Raw genomic sequence first — 22,362 nt, 5'->3', positions numbered from 1 at the left:
CAAAATTATACTATGGGATAGATTAACTATAACTAGCGGAGTGTAGGTTTAGATTGTTTACAAAACCAACAATGTTATATAGCTCGGGGCAGCTCCTAATAAAAATAATCCCGCTCCCCTGAGCCCTATATAATTAGTATTATGAACTGTAAAACTTCTTTACTGTAAAAGTTAAAATAACTACAAGATTGTAACATTTGTTAGTTACTGTGCTCTTACATGTAATATTGTAACTAAAATATCTTGCAACCGATTTGATCTAGGAAAGCAATGTTGCTATTGAATGATAGAAGATCATATGCCTGCCTATTACTTTAATTGGCTTAGCCATAGCTGCATCAATAGATTTGCAGCTTATAAAAAAACATGTAATAGAGTCTAATCAGGTAACATTTCAACCATTGCGTAACTCTCAATGAAACATACATAATATTACTAATGTGAGTCATTATGTGATTCTATTCAAAACTAAACCCTATATACATCTTGATCTCTTCATTTTTTGCCTTTATCGAACAGGTTTAGGAGGAGGTTGTCGTCTTTAAGGTTCTCTTTGGTTTGGCTATTAGCATGAAACAAAAAATGGTTTGAATCTTGCAGTGTATCAACTTGGGTAATGCATATTTCTATGTGAACTTGTTTTAACTTGACTAGCATCTTATCATTTATGTGATAAACTCTTTTTGTGTAGGAATGTGATTATTCATATTAATTTCTAAGAAAGTATACTAGCAATAAATTGTTACAGTTAGGGAGTTAGCCATAGTTAAAAACGTTTATTTTCAATTATCTGCATATTATGAAACATACAACACTCTACTTAAGCTATTGTAAATGGATAGCACAATGTTTTACGCCTTTCTCATAAGTGGTTTTTACAAAATAAGATTATACAGACCATGATCCAATCATGATGAGAACCTTAGTTCAGTTTATGACACCATGGCTATGCCTACTTGACTATTATTTTTCAAATTGCAGTTGGTACTGAAATTAATACAAGTATGCAGATTTACAGAAACAATCTTGTTATGTATATGGCAACAGGTCATCATTTTGTATGTCTACTAATGATAATTATTATTACCTATGCCCTGTATAGATAGAACAGTTTACTGATTATACTTTCTGAGACCGACAAAATGAATCATCATCACATAGACATGATCACATCACAAGATACCTAGAATTTAGCTTTTATGCTTTGTTTGTTAGGAGAAATAATTAAAAATAATGTATGAAATATAATACAATTTGCACCTTAGCTAGACAGGATAAGGTTGGATGTGCCTAAGACAGGCCAGTAAAGGCTGGATGAGGTACCCCGAGGTCAGTGCTATGTCTCTTCTTGGAAGCCTCCATGTTCAGTAGTGAACGCAGCCTGATGATGTCATTTCCTATGTGTTTGGTTTATATGTGTGGCATTGTGTATGTATGCAATATAATTAATGGTGCACCAGAACCTACATATACTTATTAATTTTATATAGTCCTCTTCTACTTCACTTCACTTCTTCTGTACTGAGCTAACATAGTACAATAATAACGCTACTGTTTTAGCACCTTGATTTCCACCTTCATCTATCATCTATCTTCACCATTCACTATCCTTAGGTATAGATATAAAACTATGAAAAACAACAAACTATTTCCAAGATTTCAACAAAATGCTCCTTGGTATAGGATGTAGGATAGGATAATTACGAATTGGCTATTAATAGGGTAAGCTGGTGCTATTCTGGACACATTCTTCAAGTGTTACATCGTGTTGCAGGCAACAATGTGTGATTGGTAGCGGGCGGCGGTGATGCAGCGAGCGGCCGCGGGCCTCGCCCCGCACCCCCCGCACACCCTCGCCTCGTCTCACCCCCGCGCACATCCCTACACAGACATTGATGAACAGGTATGACTGTATAATCATTATGTTCTTCATTTACAGTCAAAAGCCAGAATTGTTGGGGCAGGATCATGTCCTGCAGTGGACTGTGTGTTTCTTAACTTATAATAATCAGATATAATATCAATCAGCGAAATAATATAGCTTTACAATGGTTATTTATAAGTATGTATACTTGTCGTAAAACCAAATAAAACTTTATATAAAAATGAACAGGTAAACGTGTGTGATTATTGGACGGGGAAAACCCTCACAACAATGGGTTCGTCTTACAAGTCAGTGTAATGAAATTATGACCGTTATGTGTAGCTTATATTTAATATCAAAACCTGTGGCTGCCTTTCTTTACATACACTGTAACGAACTGACATCATTACGCATTTTTATTAATACTATACAGCAAAAAACTGTATTTTCATAATATACTATTATAGTCGGCCCATGCCGGACACACACAAATGACTAAGTTAAGTATGATGCCACACAAATGAATCACTCTACACTACATTTAGGAACTACAAAAGCCTATAGTAACTACTTTAATAATAAAAATAACATTTATGGATATATTTTTCGCTAGCTGAAAACGACTAACTAAAACCACAAGCTAGTTACTAGATTACCGGATGCACCAAGCACTAATATAAGCCGTTCTCATGCTATCGCACACTTCAGTTTTATCGCCACCGCTAATTAGTCCTTCCATTGCAGATCCCCGCTTCGGTGATAAGCAGCGTGGGCACCGTCAGCGTGTCTCAGTCGAGCGGCATGGCCAACCCCACGCACCCCGGCCACGGCGGCGCCCAGCCCGGCCACGGCAGCGGCCACCCCGCCCACGGGAGCGCCCCGCCGCCGCCGCAGCCGCCGCCGCAGGCTCCCGTGCGCAATCTACCCAAGAAGCGAAAATTCGACCCGTCAGAACTAGAGGAGATCGAACGCAACTGCATCCCCGTCACCACAGCAGTGCCCATGGACTTGCAGCAATACCATGTCCCGCTGATGCAGTCGCCCCTCGTGCAGCACCCGTCCCCGTCTGTCGACGCTAAGCCCTACCTGCCTTACCCGACCATAGACCTCTCAGAGTGGCGCGAACACAGGGTGTTGGCCAAACATCGCGGCATATACATCCCCGGCGTGATCCGACAAGCGGAGGGCTGTAAAGTGTTAGTGGAGTTGGACGGGTTAGAAAGTGAACCGGTGGAGTACAGTGACGTGTTTGGTGTGAACAAGTTCGATATAATAAGTGACGCGAGCCCTCAGCTGAGCCACCTGGCGGTGGGCTCGGGCTGTGTGGTGAGGACCGCGGACGTCAGCCGGGACAGCGTGCAAAATGTCTTCCTGGAGGGCTTTGTGTTCGAAGTACTCAGCGCGCCCATCAGGATACGAGTTAGGGTAGGTCGTGTTGTCACGTGGCTATTATTATCTCAAGTGTTCTATTGTTAGCGTGAGTTCGCTAAAGTGCTTGAATACCTACTGCCTGTTAGTCGAATAGTGATTTCTAGTGCTGATTTGTTTGCGTCACTGGGTTTCCCCTGGTAGGATGTCTTTCTTTTCATGGTAGATAGATTGCAATCATGTATTGAATTAATGTGGTCCTGTCCGGTTTATGTGATGCGTCTGATCAGTTAGTGACTGTCAAGAAGCTTCATAGAATAGCTTGTATAGCAAATACGCATAAGGTACATAATGGAATGTTAGGAATTTGATACATTGTAAAGTGTGACGCCACTTTATAGCTACTTCTTATCAATAGGTAGCCAGCTATTTGAAATGATTATTTGATCTGCTTGCAATGTAGGCAGTTATTAGCGTAGGTTGTGTATATTTGTCGCATAGTGATTTGTTTTTGGAGAATCTTGCAGGATTAAACTAGATTGGCTGCAATCAAACCTATATTTTTCTATACTTACCATTGTAGTTACAGTTGTTATGGGCCCTACAAATTGACGTAACTGCGTAATTTATGTAACTGCCGTTGGCCAATTAAAGTTCATATTGGTACCACTCTGCAATGATTTTAATTAAATTTCTTCATAAATAATGCACAGTCAGACAGCCGCTATTTTAATCAATTTACGTAGTAACTATTTTACGCCCATATTACTTCCTAGTTCTTTCTATTTCTAAATTATAGACCACTAATGTATGGCAACTATGTCTCTTGGCGACGTCGCCATGGCGTCCTAGTGAGAAATGCTTCTCAATTACAAAGAAACCTGAACCCTTTTAGAGCGACATTGCTACTGAAAAATTATCAGGTTTGTCTGCAGCCCACTGTACCATTATAACCTAGTGTACCCCTATCAGGTGAGCGACGGCGACATCTACAAGGAGACGGTGGAGGCGCGGCGCGCGGACATCCGCCTGCTGCAGCCGCCCTGGGCCGACGAGCTGGAGGACGCGGGCGCGCCGCCGCCGCCCGCCCACGCGCGCCTCAAGCACGCGCCGCCCGCCCAGGTCAGAACTTACTGCTAGTGGAGTTAAGAGTTATGGTTGTGACAGTTGAGTCTAGTGAGCCGAGCGATTGTAGATAAGCCATAAGCTCAGATCAACTACAAATAGATTCGCAATCGCCGTGTGCACTATTCTCTTTCTCACTCAAACCATAGATGTTGCCGACAAAAAAATAAAACCTAAATATGGGGAAATTTAACTTATCATAATAACAAAAACAAAACTTGAGTATATCGTCGGTTGATAGGAAAAAGTCACTAAAGGCTAATTTTTCAATAGCCAGACAAAAGTTTTGCTGGGAAATAATTTTGATGCTGTTGCGTCTCAATGTTTCTCAATGTTTGTATTACCCAGATAACATTTATCTGAATATTGAAAAATCAGCCTTAGTGAGTTTTTCCTGTCAACCGACGATATAAGAAAAAAAACTTTACTCATACTTATTTGATTTCAATATAATTATTTAATATACACAAACTGAGTGGATTGTATGATTCATTGTCTTCGTCCAATTGAAACAATCCTCTTCAAAATGTGCCGAACACAATTTTTGTATGTTTCCTTGGTTCCCAATTTGTGCGACCGGTAATGTCTATCCATTTTCTTGATATATTTTTTTCTGTCGGAAACCTATGAAAGAGATAAATGGATGAGCATGAGCATTATAATCGTGGGCCAAATATGTGATGGGGTTTTTTTTAAAGGAAACACGTATTTCGTATCAATACAATAAACTTTATATTATACAGAAGAAATCACACATGGAAGAAAAAAAAAGAAACGAACGTTTCCTCACAATGAGAGGCACCTCATTTGAGAGAGGAATGACTTCTACAAAATACAATCTTCACAAAAACCGAATTCGTGCGCCCCATTTGTAAACCCAACCCGAGTCCGTTACAATTTCTAGTATTTTCTTTGCATACTATAATATTTGTGGGTAAAATAAATTTTCAATAACTTGCAACACCATGTGATTTGTTATGATATGGTACCTCGTAATTTTTACTTAAAACTGATACTAAAAGACCTTACAGTATTAAAATTAGTATCGTTTTATATTAAAATCGAGCCAATAGATAGTACTATGATGAATGTAAGCTTGTTAACCTTGATAGTATCTACTTACATGTGAAAATATATCTCATCCATCATTCCATCGTGTTTTCGTTCATTATGCTCTATACAACCGAACAAAATCCACCCACCCATGTCACACACTCGTTAAGTGATGATAATAGTCTAATAAACTTAATAAACACCCACAAATCACTAGCAAATCAAAAATAAATAGCATTTAGAAAATTTTGTTGTAACTGTCAGCCTTTGTTTGGCACAGATTTTTCATTTGTTTCATTGTTTGGCACAGAGAACTGACGTAAACAGGCGCCTCAGCAAAAAGGACAAAAAACATTTACAGCTTAACGTTTCTTTCTTACGCTTAATGTAGCTAAGCGTCTCTTTTTCGCAATGTCAGAACTGTCACGATTATACCCCTGTGGCCATAAGCCTTTTCCATTTTGCATACTGGCAAAAGTGAGTGAGCAATACGCGAGTTTTATGATACTGAGTGATCATTTAATTACCTACAAATTACACATTTTCATAACAAACCTATGATACTGATCATACCTATTGGTTACCCAATAGAAAAAGTTAAAATAAATCATGAAACCCAATTCAAATTAGGCAAAAAATTTGCTGAAAATTTATGCCGGTCTACTGAAAATTCAATGTCAGTATTTTCCTCATTTATATTAATTGGCCCTTAGAGATTGTCAAAGGACTCGCCTTATCAATATTGGAACGGAGCTGTTGAATTAAAAAGGGCCACTTGAGATATTTGCCGCGATCCGCCGCCGTTTCCGTAAATATTTACTGAGTTTACGGGTCCCTGAATACTGCGCATTTTGTAAGGAATTTTAATATTGACGAAACCTTATTATGGAGTTGGATAAATAAATTATACATAAATTTCCCAACTTGGTAAAGGTGGGAAGAGTTAATTGAGAGTTTGTTGAATGGAGAAGACATTGTTAAGTAGTTTATAATATTGTATTGGTACTTTAAATGTTACTGTGTGTATGTGTATTTCGGTGTTAGTGATTTTATTATGCTTATTACAAGAACCGTTTTCACCTCTATTCAATTATCAGGACATAGTCGTCCTCTGATAAATTAAACATAGGTAGGTACTTACTGCTTTTACAAGAAGCGTCACAACTACATACATTCCAACGTATAAACCACAGATGTATCTACATCATGATTATCACGTGATTATTTCCCTCAGCTATCCAACGAGCACTTCTACACCTCCTCCCCGATAGCGGGCGCGGGCGCGGTGGCGGTGGGCGCGCTGTCCAACGGATCCATGGACGAGTTGCGGAAGCGAGCGTTTGATGACTACGGAGAGAGCGATGATGACCTGCGCAGGGAGGACATCATGTTCCCTACTGACGCTTCTCATATCGGTGAGTGGAGAAAGAAGCTGATGACGTAATATATGCCCCGTATAATTCAATAAACGATGAAAAGCTGTGTGATTTAAAAATACCATCGTTATTCGTCCAGACCTCTTCCTCAAGGACCTCGAAATCACTCTGTCTTTCATTCTATCGTTACCGTCTTCCCTCTAAGCTTTGCAGGGCGTCCCATGTCACGTTTTCCTGTTAGTGGTCTCCACTCGAGAACTCGTCTACCCCAACGGTTCTTCGTCATAATGTGACCCGTCCACTACCACTTTAGCTTACAGATTTTATGAGCTACTCATATATTACTTACCTTAGATTTCTGACGAATAACCACGCTAATCATATGTTATTCCTGACAGATTGCAGCAACAGCAAGCGCAGCAGCCTGCAGAGCCGCGGCAGCACGTCCAGCCTGCTGGAGCGGAGCCTCACGCCACGCTCGCAGCCGCCCACACCCAGGTGATGTGACAAACTTATAGCACCTCATGTTGTGTAGCGGGGAAGTAGGGTCATTGTTTAATATGCCGTTTGTACGCGTTCATTAACGGTCTTATTATTCCTGCTAAAGCCTCCGATCTATGCTAAAATAGTCAAACTCCTATAAACGCGTAAAAATAACAAATAATCATACTTCCTCCCTTCTCCATTTTGAAAAAATTCGTATAGATTCCTACGTGTATTGATAGCCGTACAGGAAAATGAGAAAGATGTAATGTCGTAAACATTGTGTGATGGCTTCTCCAACGGATGGATGTAACTTGTAACTGCTTAAGAGTTAGTTGTTTTTTTTTTATAAAACAGTGCCTGACGTCTGGTTGCATATGTTAGAATACGCTGTAGGTTTTTACATTTGCACAGCTCATTAGTGAAAGCACAAGTTGAAGTCTCTCTCTTGGCTAAGTACCTCAAGCCACGACCGCCACTTGTCTATATACGTTGGTTGTAATAATTCATTCTTTTGTTTCTGCTCCTCTTTTCTCTTACATACATTTGTTCTGGGTCTTACTAGTAAATGTATGTACCTAACTATAAATATGTATTAATCCATGTAGTCAGCTTTCTAAATTATATACCAAATTTCATGGAAATCCATTTGGTAGTTTTGAAGTGAAAGAGTAACAAACTTACATACACGAACAATTATAAACTTTCGTCTTTAAAACATCACTGTAATGTGGCTGTGCGAATACGTATTTTATACGCTTTCCTACAATATAAGAACCTACATGGAATGTTTTGAAAAAGTGTAAGAGATGTTTGTAAAGTTACGTTAATAGTGACTATTAAGCGAACTAACGACTATTAAAAGCAATTGTACTTTTACTAACACACATGATTCTCATGATCAAAGATTTTTCGTTATCAAACATTTTATAAGTTATTTTTCATAAATAATAAGCTGTAATACTCAACTACTACTAATCAATTTTAATTAAATACAGACCCGCATATCTCATAAAGTATTTAACATTAACCTTGGCTACCTCGTGACATATAAATACAGGTAAATAAATAAAGTTTTAAAGGTCGGAGAAAGTAGATAAAAATAACAAAAATATGTAACAGTTATTGCTGTTTATCAGGCATTTTATGTCTTCGTAATCTAATTTATTGGTAGGTAACAATAGTATAGGTACATTGTAGAACGATGTGAACGTGTTCGAGTAAATGTTTTTGTTTATGTTTTGATATAAGATTGGTTAAAGTCGAAGAAAGTTGCCAAATCATGTGTCGAACGAAATTATAGATAAGTACAAAGTTTTTTGGAACACAGACTTAGGTTAGATTTTGACAGTACTGCCTAAAAACATTTAAAAACAAAGAAAAGATGTATCCAGGCAGTCTAATGCGATGCAGCAACACGTGGCATATCCAGGACACAAATTAACCGTGCATATCTGGGTGCACCTTAAAAGAGACATCCTCAAACATTTACACATCACCCACCTACCTACATGATCAGTCAAATGTGACCTATAAAGGTGGACTGACCAAAGTTACGGACTATAATGTAACATTCCCAGCGAGCATGTTACGCAACGCGTTCTAAAATCCCACGTAACACTACGTACTGACTGCACGAATACTCGCTGTGTAACATGTAACATTACACCTCGTAACGTTGGTCAGTACTTACCTTAAAACTACTCTGCAGCACTATTCTAACCATACCTTCCACCCGCCAGATCTCAAGCGGCGACCCCGCACAAGTACAAGAAGGGCGACGTGGTGTCCACGCCCACCGGCATCCGCAAGAAGTTCAACGGCAAGCAGTGGCGCCGGCTGTGCAGCAAGGACGGCTGCTGCAAGGTCTCTGATGATGAAAATCAAAGTCAATGATGTACATAATGGGGAGAAAAACTAAAAGCTAATTACCTACACATGGCGCTTTAGGCGACTGCCTAGTTCCCCAGTTCCCCGGTTCAGTCGCCAGTTTTTCTCCCCAACACTGTAATTGGTCAGAAACTGAAAGGCACACTCGCTGGTGCTGCCAAAGTTTCACTTGTTTTTCTTCCCCATTGAATTTTTTTATAATCTAATTGAAATAATTTTAATGTTTTTAATTTTGAATTCTTTAAAATTCTATTGTAATAATAATGATGAAAATATTAATTCGATGGGTAGAATGGCATTGTGTCTATAATGTGCTGTGCAACATCTTACTGTAACATGTTATTTATTGCAATAAGGGCCACTTGCACCAAGATATTAAATCTAGATTTTGTGTTAAATCTCGATTTATGCCATACATTTATATGGACTGACGTTTCTTAAATCGAGATTAGACACTAAGGGCCACTTGCACCAACATATTAAAACTGGATTTAGTGTTTTATGTAGTGATTTAATTCTAAAGCTAGATTTAATATGTTGGTGCAAGTGGCCCTAAATCTAGATTTAACACTTTGGTGCATGTCACCCTAAATATATTTGTTGTACTCTGTAGGAGAGCCAGCGCCGCGGGTTCTGCTCGCGGCACCTGTCGCTGCGGGGCGCGCCGCGCGGGAGCCACACGCCGCTGCACCACGCCTCCGCCACCACGCCGCTGCAGAGGTCAGTTCCTTATGAGCTATAGTGGCGCGGGTAGTCCATTCTTTGTATGAAACAATTGTCATGCTTTTTTATCCGACGGTTGTCTGCGAGCGGCATTTGACAAGACAGACGGTTTAAAGAGTGGTATCAACCGACGGTGAAGATAAACATGAGGAAACGTGTTCATCTAGATTCTACATGTGTACTCAAAGTGCATTGTATTCATAAAAAAAACGGCGATACGGCTCGCGACCTATCACGTGAGTACAAAATATATACAGCGAAAAGCAGAAGCCTCAGCAAGGAGATCAACTATAATGTATATCATTCTGTGCAATCAATAGGTTTTATATTTTATCAAAACACCTGATGTCTACTACATTCCACCAACCTAACTCTTTATTTAACCTCTCCCCACAGAAGCAGCAGCAAGTCCCTGTCCTCATCCGGCACGGGCGTAGAAGGAGACGAGACGTCACGAGAGTCGGACACGACGCCGCCGCACTACCGGGTCACCGGCCGCTTCGACCCGGACGAGACCGAGGCCGCCAACATGCTCGGTAAGAGACGCTACACTAAGCAAGTCGCTATCATCATCCGGCCCGGGTGTAGTCGGACACGACGCCGCCGCACTACCGGGTCACCGGCCGCTTCGACCCGGACGAGACCGAGGCCGCCAACATGCTCGGTAAGAGACGCTACACTAAGCAAGTCGCTATCATCATCCGGCCCGGGTGTAGTCGGACACGACGCCGCCGCACTACCGCGTCACCGGCCGCTTCGACCCGGACGAGACCGAGGCCGCCAACATGCTCGGTAAGAGACGCTACACTAAGCAAGTCGCTATCATCATCCGGCCCGGGTGTAGTCGGACACGACGCCGCCGCACTACCGCGTCACCGGCCGCTTCGACCCGGACGAGACCGAGGCCGCCAACATGCTCGGTAAGAGACGCTACACTAAGCAAGTCGCTATCATCATCCGGCCCGGGTGTAGTAGGACACGACGCCGCCGCACTACCGCGTCACCGGCCGCTTCGACCCGGACGAGACCGAGGCCGCCAATATGCTCGGTAAGAGACGCTACACTAAGCAAGTCGCTATCATCATCCGGCCCGGGTGTAGTCGGACACGACGCCGCCGCACTACCGCGTCACCGGCCGCTTCGACCCGGACGAGACCGAGGCCGCCAACATGCTCGGTAAGAGATGCTATCCTAGTACATCTTGACACTTGACACAATATGTATACCTTTTATTTGGTGAATGAATGAATTATTCTCCTTCGACACAAGAGTATACCGCACTGTAAGTTCGACTTTAGACGACGTTGATTATAATCGATTTTACCACCAGGTTTGCCAATTAATGCTGCGACAGCCTATGCGATTTTTTATGTAACCTTTTTGGACCTATCAGTGTATCTGTATCTGGAGAAATGTGTTGAATCTAACATTTGACTTCATGATACGCCAGTGCAAATAGCCTTCGTTACTCGTAAATATTAAATAGTACCTAATTCCTCGGAAAAAAGGTATACCTATTTATATACCTAAATAAAATTTCTTCTTTGTTCTTTTTGTATGAAATTAATCATTTTTCTCTCCTCCCCCTCAGTGTCCCTGGGCAGCTCCCGCTCGGGCAGCCCGGGCGCGTCCCCCCCCGAGGCGGCGGGCGCGTCCCCCCCCGCGCTGCGCAACAACGTGTTCGTGCCCATCTCCTCGCCGCAGCCCGTGCCCAACACGCACCACCTCATCAGGTACTGAGTTGCGTTGTGATAAAGTAGTTTTTTGCCTGCTTGAGGTCTCCACTGGAGAAGTCAACAGCCGGTGCTGCCCCTCTGCTAGACCCCGGTCTTTCTGACTCTCCTAAAGAGCGCTACAATGATCTAACCCCGGCTGCCTCCTGCAGACACTATCGGCTATATGTGATGGTCGTTGGTCCAGCAAGCCTGGGGGCGGCCTACGTTACACTTGGACTCGCCGCCACATGACAACTATCGATATCTACCACACATTTTCATGGGAAGATATGAACGGCCCACAGTTAGCTAAGCTAGCAGATCTATGCTATGTCCGTTACTGTAGTTTTATGACGAATTTATTTATTCTGATGCGAATCTCCAGGCATTGCTAGAATGCCCTCTAGGCGATTTATGTCTAAATTTAAACCTTATTGTGTCTTAAAAAGAACTTGATTACTAATTTGATGATGACTTTATTTACAGGCCTGAGTTGGTGCGTCCGGGGCGCATGAGTCCCGTCAGCAGCGTGGCCACCAGCGTCATCCGGGTCTCTCCCGCGCCCACTTATCACTATCAGGTATGTTTCCTCTTCCCCCCGGACCTCACTAGTGAGCTGACGTGTTTAAACGATTGACCGATTTTTAACCAAAATAATAAAAGATTTATCAAATTAAATCATTTCATAATATTAGGAGTGCATAACCGAGAAGGAGCTCTGTGCGCAACACGGGTGAGTGCGACACACAACGTACTCACAAGTGCGTCATCACGCGGCGAAGCACACGAGTACCAGGGTGGTATAAACTCGTAGCAGTCAGTCCGAAAACAAGTTTCTCAAGCAGCAGATGTAACCATAAGATGAGTAAATTCGCACGGAACTTGTAAGCACTCAGTAGTACACCCGCTAAGGTGTCGGCTTCGTAAACTGATGGTCGTGGGTTCGAGCCTCAAGAAAGTCATAAAGGATATAAATCTCTTTTTACATTTTACTTGATCACTGACAGTTATAAAAGTCTGGTCACTGGTTCGAGTCTCAAGGAAGTCAAACAATATAAGATTTTTTTTTTTTTTTCAAGAAAAAAAAAAAAATATATATATATATAAAAAATAAGAATACACTAAAAGATGAATGTTTCGATGGATAGGTCACTCTCAGACCCAAATCTTAATCTTGGAGGAGACAGTAATACTACTCCGCCAAGCTTTATATCGCAACGATACAAGAGAAAGAGAGATAATGATATAGATGAACAATTGAATACATTTAAAGAGGAGATGAAGCAAATGTTACAATCTATGATGATATCACAAGCTAACGAGATTAATAAAATCACTCCCACACTCAAGGAAATTCAACTAACTAACATAAATATTGAGAACTCAATTTCCTTTCTCACTAGCCAAAATGAAGACTTTAAAAGAAAAATTGAACAATATGAGATACAGGCAAAGAAGGATAGAGAATATATTGCCCTTTTGGAAGAAAAAGTGGAAGATATGCAAAGAGGAAGTAGAAAGATGAACTTTGAGATAAAAAATGTTCCCAAAACCAGCAACGAAACTAAAGAAAGTCTGGTCAACATGGTGATAAATCTATCAAAAGCAATTGAATATAACTTGGAAAAAACTGACATTACAGACATATACCGAGTGAGAAGCAACAATAAGGATGGCAAAAATAATACTCCGATCGTAGTTGAGACATCAAGCACCTTCATAAAAAATGACATAATAAAGCTATCTAAAGCATACAATGTCAAGCGTAAAGATAAACTATGTGCTAGGCACTTAGGTTTTACCAAAAATGAAGACACACCTGTATACGTCTCTGAACAGCTTACAGCTAAAGGTTCTCGCTTGTATTTCCTTGCACGTGACCTTAGTAAGTCTAAAGGATACAAGTTCACATGGACCAGCTATGGAAGAGTTTATGTAAGGAAGGACGAAAACTCTCATATTATTCCAATAAAAAGTGAAGCCCAGGTGCAACACCTTATGTGTGCAGCATGACTAAGCACCAACTTACTTATGATAATAATTATTAATTGTTATATTTTAAAATGTATTTTAACACACAATTTGTACACAGAAGTTTATCAAATCACATTCACTCACACCCTTACACATACACAACTATTCAATCTCAAACATGCTACAATAATTTACAACGCCAATAACGCTTATAGCATACTGTTACATAGTCTACTTATAAATAAAAGCCATTTTAGTAAAATAACATCCTCATACTGTAAACCTGATCTAAATGGATAGTTCTCTAACTACTATAAATGACATTGATAATTTAGAAATCGCACATGCTATTCAGTGTGACACGGAAGATCTCACTAAGTACATTTGTAAAAAGAGTTCCGATCTAACTATTATAACCCAGAATATAAGAAGCGTTTATACTAACTTGGATGATTTTGAAATTACTATGGCGCAATTAAAATTTGACATTGACGTAATAATCCTAACTGAGTGTCGCTTAGTTTCCGATAAACCAATTCCCTTCATGACAAGATACAATGAATTTGCTACCTCCAATCACTTAAATCAAAATGACGGAGTAGTCGCATACGTTAAAAATAATTTACAATTTACATTTAATGAAATCATTTTAAACGAAGCATCTTGTCTGCAATTGGTGATAGAGAATAATATTGTAATACTTGGCATATACCGCTCTCCATCAAATAAAAACGCTGAAAACTTCATAAAATCTTTAAGCACACATTTAAATACTCTGAAGAACTACAAGAGCATAGTAGTCACTGGAGATATTAATATTAATACTATCCCTAATAATAACGAGCAAGGTTTTGAACGTAAAAATAGATTAGATTATTTAAATATGCTTTCGATGCATGGACTACTCCCAGGTCACGATCTTCCAACTAGATTATTAAACTGTCTTGATCATTGCAATCTCAAACTGAACAAAAATACTAACACGGCATTTATTGCAGTTTTAAACACAACTGTTACAGACCACCTGTCCGTTCTAATAAACATATCAGCTGTTGTTTCAAAGAAAGCATATTATAATAAACAAAAAACTACCGTAGACTACAATAACGCTCTTATTAGCTTACAAGAGAAAAATGTTTCACTTTTGTTAGAAAATAATAACCCCAATGAAGTAACGAATAACTTAATAAAAATCATACAGGAATCGTTAGAAGAAAATACAATTATCAAGCAAATACCCAATAACAAACGCACAAGCAAGCCGTGGATCAGTTCCGGCATACTGCGGTGCATTAAAAACCGGAATAAACTGCAACAAAAACTACGTAAAACCCCAAACGATGAGATACTAAAAATAACGTACAGAAGATATAGAAATTATATAAATAACCTAATTAAAAAACTAAGACGTCAATATGAAAGAGAACTACTTAATCAATCTAATAAAAACCCTAAGTCACTTTGGAACTGTATTAACAAAATAACTAATTTTAAAGGCAAGAAAAAAGGTAATGACCACTTACTAGGTGTAGCAAGCTCTGACTACCATTCACTTAATTTTGTAAATGAATATTTCTCGAACGTAGGCCAATCACTAGCTGAGGAAATAGTTGTCAATCGATTAGCTGGGAATGTCGATAGCAGTAAAAACTACCTCAAAGTACGAAGCAACCAAATTCTTTCGTTCTTCTTGAAAGTGATCATAAGGAAGTGTTCGACGTCTTAATGAACCTTAAATCTAATAGTGCCCCCGGATGGGATAACGTCACCCCAGCTTTTTTAAAGCTAGCTCACAATATATTGGTTCCAGTTATCTGTCATTTGGTCAACCTTTGTTTTGAACAAGGTACATTCCCCCGAGCTTTAAAACAATCTATAATAACCCCCGTGTACAAGGGTGGCGATAGTAGGGAAGTGAGCAATTACCGTCCCATTTCAGTATTAACATCCATTTCAAAAATCTTAGAGAAACTCATAAACATAAGACTAGTAAATTATTTAGATAAATTTAAAATTCTCTCCAAATCACAGTATGGTTTTAGACACGGTATATCGACAGAAGATGCTGCGATAGCACTAACCTCACTAATTGTTGAACAAGTTGATAAGGGTAAAAAATGTATATCCGTGTTTTTAGACTTGAAAAAGGCCTTTGACACAGTGTCTGTCCCCATCCTTGTGCAAAGGCTGGAAGACATTGGAATAAGAGGTATACCTCTTCAATTACTGCAGGACTATCTGACTAATCGTACACAACGCGTTAAAATAGCTAACCAAAATAGTGACCTCGTAAACATATCCTACGGAGTCCCACAAGGGAGTATACTCGGACCTACCTTATTTCTCACATACATAAATGAGCTGTGTAATCTTAAACTGACCAACGCTAGTATAACACTATATGCTCCAACTAAGTTTTTGCGTAATCCGTCTTTGTTCTATGTACCCCTTGTTGCAAGTAATTATAGGCAAAATTCATTTTTCTGGCGTGTACCACAGGTAGTTAATGATATGTTGTGTGATTATAACGATATTGACATTTTCACCAACAGTTTACCTTCAATATGCAACCGGTTGGCTCGTGGCTATTTTGTTTCTCAAACCCGTGTACTAGTTTAAGTTTTAGTTTAAAGTTTGTCAATTATAACCATTTTTTTAAAAATAAGTATTCTATAAGTAACTAATTGTTAAAAAAACCGTTACGTACGTAAAATATGTTAATAATGTTTTACCTAAAGGTGGAAACTTGTTAGACCTAAGTTATCTTTAGTTTATTTTTAGATTATTATATTTACTTAGTTAAGTTTTCCTAAAAAAATAAAATAAAAATAAAAATAAATAAATAAAATATTTTCATATGCTGACGATACAGCTATAGTATTCACAGCAAATACGTGGGAGGAAGTGTGTAGCATAGCTGAGCAAGGTCTTTCGACTGTAGCAGAGTGGCTTGTTTCGAATTTATTGACTCTTAATCTAACGAAAACCAACTATATCTGCTTCTCAATCGACAAACGCACCCAACCGGATCCAAGTTTCAGATTAAAAATTCATAAATGTTTGTCACCACCAAATGTAACTTGCCTCTGCTCTCCCATTGAAAAAGTGTCATCAACTAAATATTTGGGTATAATTATTGATGAAAGACTATCTTGGCATGCACATATAGAAAAAGTCATGGGTAGAGTCAGAAAACTTATATGGATTTTTATGAAACTTAGACATGTAGCCAGCAATGAACTACTGGAGACAATATATAAGGCGTTGGTTCAGTCCGTGATATGCTATTGTCTCCCAGTTTGGGGTGGAGCTACGAAAACTAAAATGTTAGAGCTGGAACGGGCACAAAGGTCACTGTTGAAGGTCATGTATTTTCTACCATTTAGATTCCCCACAGATGAGCTCTATAAATTTGGCAACCTTCTAACAGTCAGACAATTATATGTCTTATGCTCCACACTCAAATTGCATAAATCGGTCAATTATCAACCACAACTGACAAATAAAAGAAGGAAAGATAAAGTGCTTTCAGTTCCATTTGTGGCCACGTCTTTTGCCTCAAGACAATTTGAAACAATCGATTTACATATACAATAAAATCAACAGGCAACTTAATATCTACAGTCTTACTTATAACGAGTGCAAAAAAGCTGTGACTAACTGGCTTTACGGCCTTAGCTATGATGAGACTGAAAAATTGTACACACGCACACACACACACACACACACACACACACACACACACACACACACACACAAACACATACTTAAGCATATTAAATCTTTTAGTTTTTTAGTTTTTAAATGTTATTTTCTGTAACTAAGTACCTACCTACATCATTTAAATTTATTGAATGTAACTTACTACGTACAGTGGTCCAGGAAGAGCGGGGTCTCCTAATACAGGTATTTTTTTACTTAATAGGAGAGCCCCAACAATGTTTTGTTATACATAGACTAAGTTACTGAAAATAAATATTTTGTATTTTTTTTTTTTTGTATTTTTATTAATTATATTATTTACTAATTTAATTGATCCAAAATTAATCCATGATAATTTTGTGTCTGCGAGATTCAGGGTGACTTGTGAACAATAAAAAATATTTCCTGTGGAACTCTTATCTAAAGTCGTTTAGGTTGCTTCAAGTTCCTATCTATCTCTACCTTCTGTCAACAACCTTGTCATTTTCTATTGCATTCGCCTTACCCAATGTATTTTTGCATTCAAAGGTGGACAACCGTAACGGTGGCGGCATCCAGTTCCAATCGACCAATCACAGCGTGCAATCCAACGTCATGAGCGTGCAAAACTCGCTCAACATACAAACGTCGACACTCCAAGCCAGTCTCAACGCGCCGACCAGTCTCCACTCAAACATGAGCCTCCCGTCTAGTCTCACACTGAACAGCATCAACCAATCACTGCAGACCAGCATAGCCAACAGCATACGGAACGCCAAAATGGACGAGATACCTCACAACCTAGTGGTACACCGCCCGAACGGGCTAGAAAACGATTACCGTCCGCAGTTGCATCTACGCAACGGTAACGACTACAGACGAGACACAGACATGTCCCCTTTACACATGAATCACGATAATTTTTTACCCCGAAGAGCGGACTTCGATGAAGAAGACCACTCGGTGCCGCAACGGGAGAACCTTCAAAGGTTAATGGACACACGGCCTCAAGAGATAAGTGAGATGGTCGAGGCTCGTCTAGACGACAGTAACAGGATAGTGAAGCCGGCGCCTCTGCAGGCGAGGTTTGTGTCGCTGGTGGACCCTGACTCCAAGGATGTCATGAAGAGGCCCACGTTCTACGTGATACCACAGAATAGCATTGACAAGAAGATTGTGCTCATCAAGAATGAGCCACAGGAGACTTTGCAGGTTAGTTATTGTTGTTATTTAATTTTATAAGTCTTATGACTGCCTTATATACCTATCGGCTCATAATACTCTGTCCGCAGTTTTCTTTATTGCGTCCCTCGCCTTGGTTTGCCTCTTTGTGATGATCACTCCAGAATTGACCAAGATACAGGAGAGAGGCTGTCTAGCAGTAAATGTTAGTTGGCTAATGAAATAACCATCCATTCAGGAATATGGTTCGTCCATAACATGGAAAATTCGTACATTAATTACATTGAATATTTTAAGTTCTATTTAAAAAGCTAAAAAGTAAATATTAATCTCAAGTAATTTGTATAGTTATCTGTGCAGATCCAGGAGAAGTCGCACCAGTTCGCTCACAACGCCGGACACGAGGGGAATGACCACCGCCCACATGATAATGGCGACCATGTGAGTAACATTTGTTCTGATCCGCAGAATATAAGAGATCTTTTTACCGAATAGGGTCTATCATCATGGCGAGCTGAATTTTCCGCATTTAGCCTCATACCTCTGGGGTGTAGCTATTAAGCCACCCAAGCTCTTGCAGAAAGCCAGTAGACAACCTAGGTTGCTTATGACTTTCCGGTGGGACCCCGGAGATCCGAGGGTTTTTGATCGTAGGGTCTCCACGCCTTTGCAATGTAACAAGACATTTCCCGAATAGGGTAGGGGGTAGCAGTATATTTTTACTTTCGATAGGATTTAAGTCATTTTACAAAGAACAATAAACATAAGTTATTACTTACTAATTTTATTTGCAGGTGAACAACATAAACAGCAGTGCAGTGATCGTCCGCCCCAGCCAACTGTTGCCGGTTCTGCCTTCGCCAACTATTATTGGTAAGTTATTTATAAATTTTGCATCCAACTATAACTTTAGATAGTGTTTTTGTAATAATGTTTATTGGGAGGACCTGTGACGAGCTGTTGACAATTTTATTATTGGCTGATGATGATGGTACATATGAATTTAATTAATGAAATTAAAAGTGATGCAAGGTACACACCGAGGCAACCCACGAAAATCAATGACCAATAGGTCATATCAAGTCTAGATAGTTTGTTCAATATCATTAGGTGTTATGGACTAGTATCCACTAGTTCCGGATACATTCCTTCGTGGCTCGTTCTTTTCGAAGTCTATACCCACCCTAAAAACTGACCTATAACTTTTCTAATAAACCATTAAACTTCCAGTATCAACAACCGGCGTGTCCAACAACGTGTTTCCCTGGCAGTCTCTAGTACCCATACTAGCGGGCGCGTCCCCGCCCCCCGCCCCGCCGTCCCCGCGCACCCCGCGCACCCCGCAGACCCCGCATACGCCTCATACCCCGCTCACGCCTCATACGCCCGCGGAGAGGACGCAGGGGGGGAGTAATGGTGAGTTTATTCTTATTACCTCTTCGATGATAAAGTATCAAATTCGCTGAATTATATGTTCCTAGAATGTAAGGTACACTATCGTTGTGCATCCGAAGTGATTAATGGTTTTGTTCGTTGAGTTCACTCAGATAGAGAGACCAGTACAAACGCACCACCAGCCCATGATAGGAGCCTCCCATAATGACATGTCAACTGTACCGTGGGTGACAGTATGGTGCAGTGCAGTGTTTAGTAACTCTGACTGCTGTGGTGGGGGTACCGACCGAGATAAAGACAGATTTTCGTTCTTAGGTCATTATCATAAAGATGGAAACACGGTCATAAAGTCATCATTTACTCGTCCGTCGTGTAAAACAGTTCCAACACTAACTATTCACGTACAATTCTAGGCACTGACACATCAGCCCCGATGTGCGCCGAAGAAGACGACGACGTGTTCGAGAGCGAGGACGCGCCGCCGGCCGCCGACGCCGACGACAGCAACAAGCGCCGCACGCAGAGCCTGTCCGCGCTCCACCAGCCCGCCGACAAGGTACATACACTCGTATTGTTGAGTGAGTAGGACACATATTGTAGTGTTCGAGAGCGAGGACGCGCCGCCGGCCGCCGACAAGGTACATACAGCTTCATAAGTAGCTATACACTTTTGTACCTTGTCATAATCACATTTACTGGCTATTCACACATTGGCAGTTGGTTATGTAGGTAGTCTGACAAACGGTACTTAGGCAGCTGACCTTACATATACTAGTATGTGGATAGGACAGATATTCCACTAAAGACATAGCAGATGCTATGAATTATGATCCGAATGCACTTGTTTTTGCTACATGCATACGACAGAATATTCTACAGACATCACAGATACTATCATCAGCTGCTGGACAAAGGTGACTCAAGGCGCTCATTACTATGGGCTTTGTGGGGTTTCCATTTCCAAGCCCCATGTTACGTTTCTGTAATCGTAGTATCCATTTTATTCGTTAATCCATCTCTTACTAATTATCCTGCCTGCCTAATTATATCCCGGAAGTTTACCTACCTTAGCTAGCTAAGCTAAGTTATTCCACAAGTAATATATTAACCCATCATCTGTTTCAACAGAAGGAGCACCGTGTGCGGCGTCCAATGAACGCGTTCATGATATTCTCCAAACGCCACCGCCAGACCGTCCACCAGAGATACCCCAACCAGGACAACCGGACCGTGAGCAAGATCCTGGGCGAGTGGTGGTACGCACTGCCGCCCGGGGAGAAGCACCAGTACCACGAGCTGGCTAGCGAGGTATGTCACATCATTGTGTGATAGCATAGTGTAGACGTCACTGGTACCTCCAAGGGGATCTATAAAGTGTAGTCTGAACATTAGCTGTACGTAAGACAACAGTGCCTGCTATTCTTAATTAATATAGAAAAAAACGTTTTTTTAAATAAATTAGTAAACTTTAATTTGTTTGCGTTCCAGGTGAAAGAAGCTCACTTCAAGGCTCACCCGGAGTGGAAATGGTGTAATAAGGACCGCAGAAAATCATCATCCAGCAGCCGCGACCCTCCTGGTTCTATGCCACAGGTATTTTTTTTTTATTTGCCTGTTTGAACTTTGTAAAAAGTCTGGGTGGCTTTAACGATTAAGGAAATCATTGTGAATCAACCTGTACGTCTCAATTATATTTAAATTAATATAATCAGATACGCAACCTATTATCACAATGTGTACAGTGTACACGATTCACCTTTCACATCTGCCTACCCCTGATCGTCAGCCTATGCAAACACTGATTTTAAGGGTTCAGTTTTACTCCAGAGTCAAAATATTGAGGGCCTTACCACAAAAACTGACAGTATTTAACAGAAGTTTAGCGCTGTCAAAAGCCTAATTAATACATCTGTCAAATTTCTGCTTAAATACTGTTTAAAGTATTTTGTGTTAGTACAGTGAAGGTTTACCTCGAATACAAGTTGTAATATTCCACTTCAGAGTCCCCGTACCCCGCTAGACGGCGGCGCCACCGCGGCGGCCATCAGCTGCGCGGACGGGGCCTCCTTCCACCGCGCCTCGCCAACAAGCGACGACGACCAGATGGTCATGCAGGTATGTCATACTTATACCCTATGTACACTGTACAGTGTACAGTCAGCTGCATAAGTAGTTATACACTTTTGGGCCTTGTCAATCTGAATCCGCCTATCAATTCATTGAAACATTGACGGTTCGTCAGTTCGACAAGGTACAGAAATGTATAGCTACTTATGCAGCTGACCGTACAGTATCAGTCTTGACCAAAATGGCGGCCATTTTTGTATTTAGTCGAAAGATTCGGGGCGTGCCTTTGCAAAGGCGACATAACTCGCACATTTTATACGTAGTAGTAGTACTAGCTTGCGAGTCACCTCTGACTACCCCTTTGAGGATTATAGTCGTGAGCTATATAATGTATTTATGTAGTAGTAGTTTAGCTTTATTGTACAAATTTAGTCTTATAACTAAAAAACGCAACACAAGATGTCTG

At 40.4% G+C, this 22,362-nt stretch overlaps 1 protein-coding gene across 1 annotated transcript in view; it reads left to right on the top strand.

Annotated features, from left to right (window-relative positions):
• LOC105398332 overlaps positions 1-22,362 on the top strand; it is a 34,015-nt gene that overhangs the window by 1,057 nt on the left and 10,596 nt on the right. The window contains exons 2-19 of the mRNA XM_048621962.1: positions 1,775-1,903; positions 2,609-3,289; positions 4,205-4,354; positions 6,645-6,825; positions 7,185-7,284; positions 9,012-9,135; positions 9,773-9,879; positions 10,279-10,418; positions 11,474-11,615; positions 12,084-12,177; positions 17,802-18,464; positions 18,783-18,875; positions 19,229-19,307; positions 19,665-19,850; positions 20,243-20,385; positions 20,958-21,137; positions 21,318-21,422; positions 21,831-21,944. Of these exons, the coding sequence (XP_048477919.1) occupies positions 1,808-1,903; positions 2,609-3,289; positions 4,205-4,354; positions 6,645-6,825; positions 7,185-7,284; positions 9,012-9,135; positions 9,773-9,879; positions 10,279-10,418; positions 11,474-11,615; positions 12,084-12,177; positions 17,802-18,464; positions 18,783-18,875; positions 19,229-19,307; positions 19,665-19,850; positions 20,243-20,385; positions 20,958-21,137; positions 21,318-21,422; positions 21,831-21,944 (3,378 nt within the window). The 5' untranslated portion in view covers positions 1,775-1,807. The remainder of the gene's footprint in view (positions 1-1,774; positions 1,904-2,608; positions 3,290-4,204; positions 4,355-6,644; positions 6,826-7,184; positions 7,285-9,011; positions 9,136-9,772; positions 9,880-10,278; positions 10,419-11,473; positions 11,616-12,083; positions 12,178-17,801; positions 18,465-18,782; positions 18,876-19,228; positions 19,308-19,664; positions 19,851-20,242; positions 20,386-20,957; positions 21,138-21,317; positions 21,423-21,830; positions 21,945-22,362) is intronic.

Source organism: Plutella xylostella, chromosome 7 (assembly GCF_932276165.1).
Source record: "Plutella xylostella chromosome 7, ilPluXylo3.1, whole genome shotgun sequence".
Classification (NCBI taxonomy): Eukaryota; Metazoa; Arthropoda; class Insecta; order Lepidoptera; family Plutellidae; genus Plutella; species Plutella xylostella.
The sequence above is the reverse complement of the archived record's forward strand: the minus strand, read 5'-3'. Positions and strand labels throughout refer to the sequence as shown.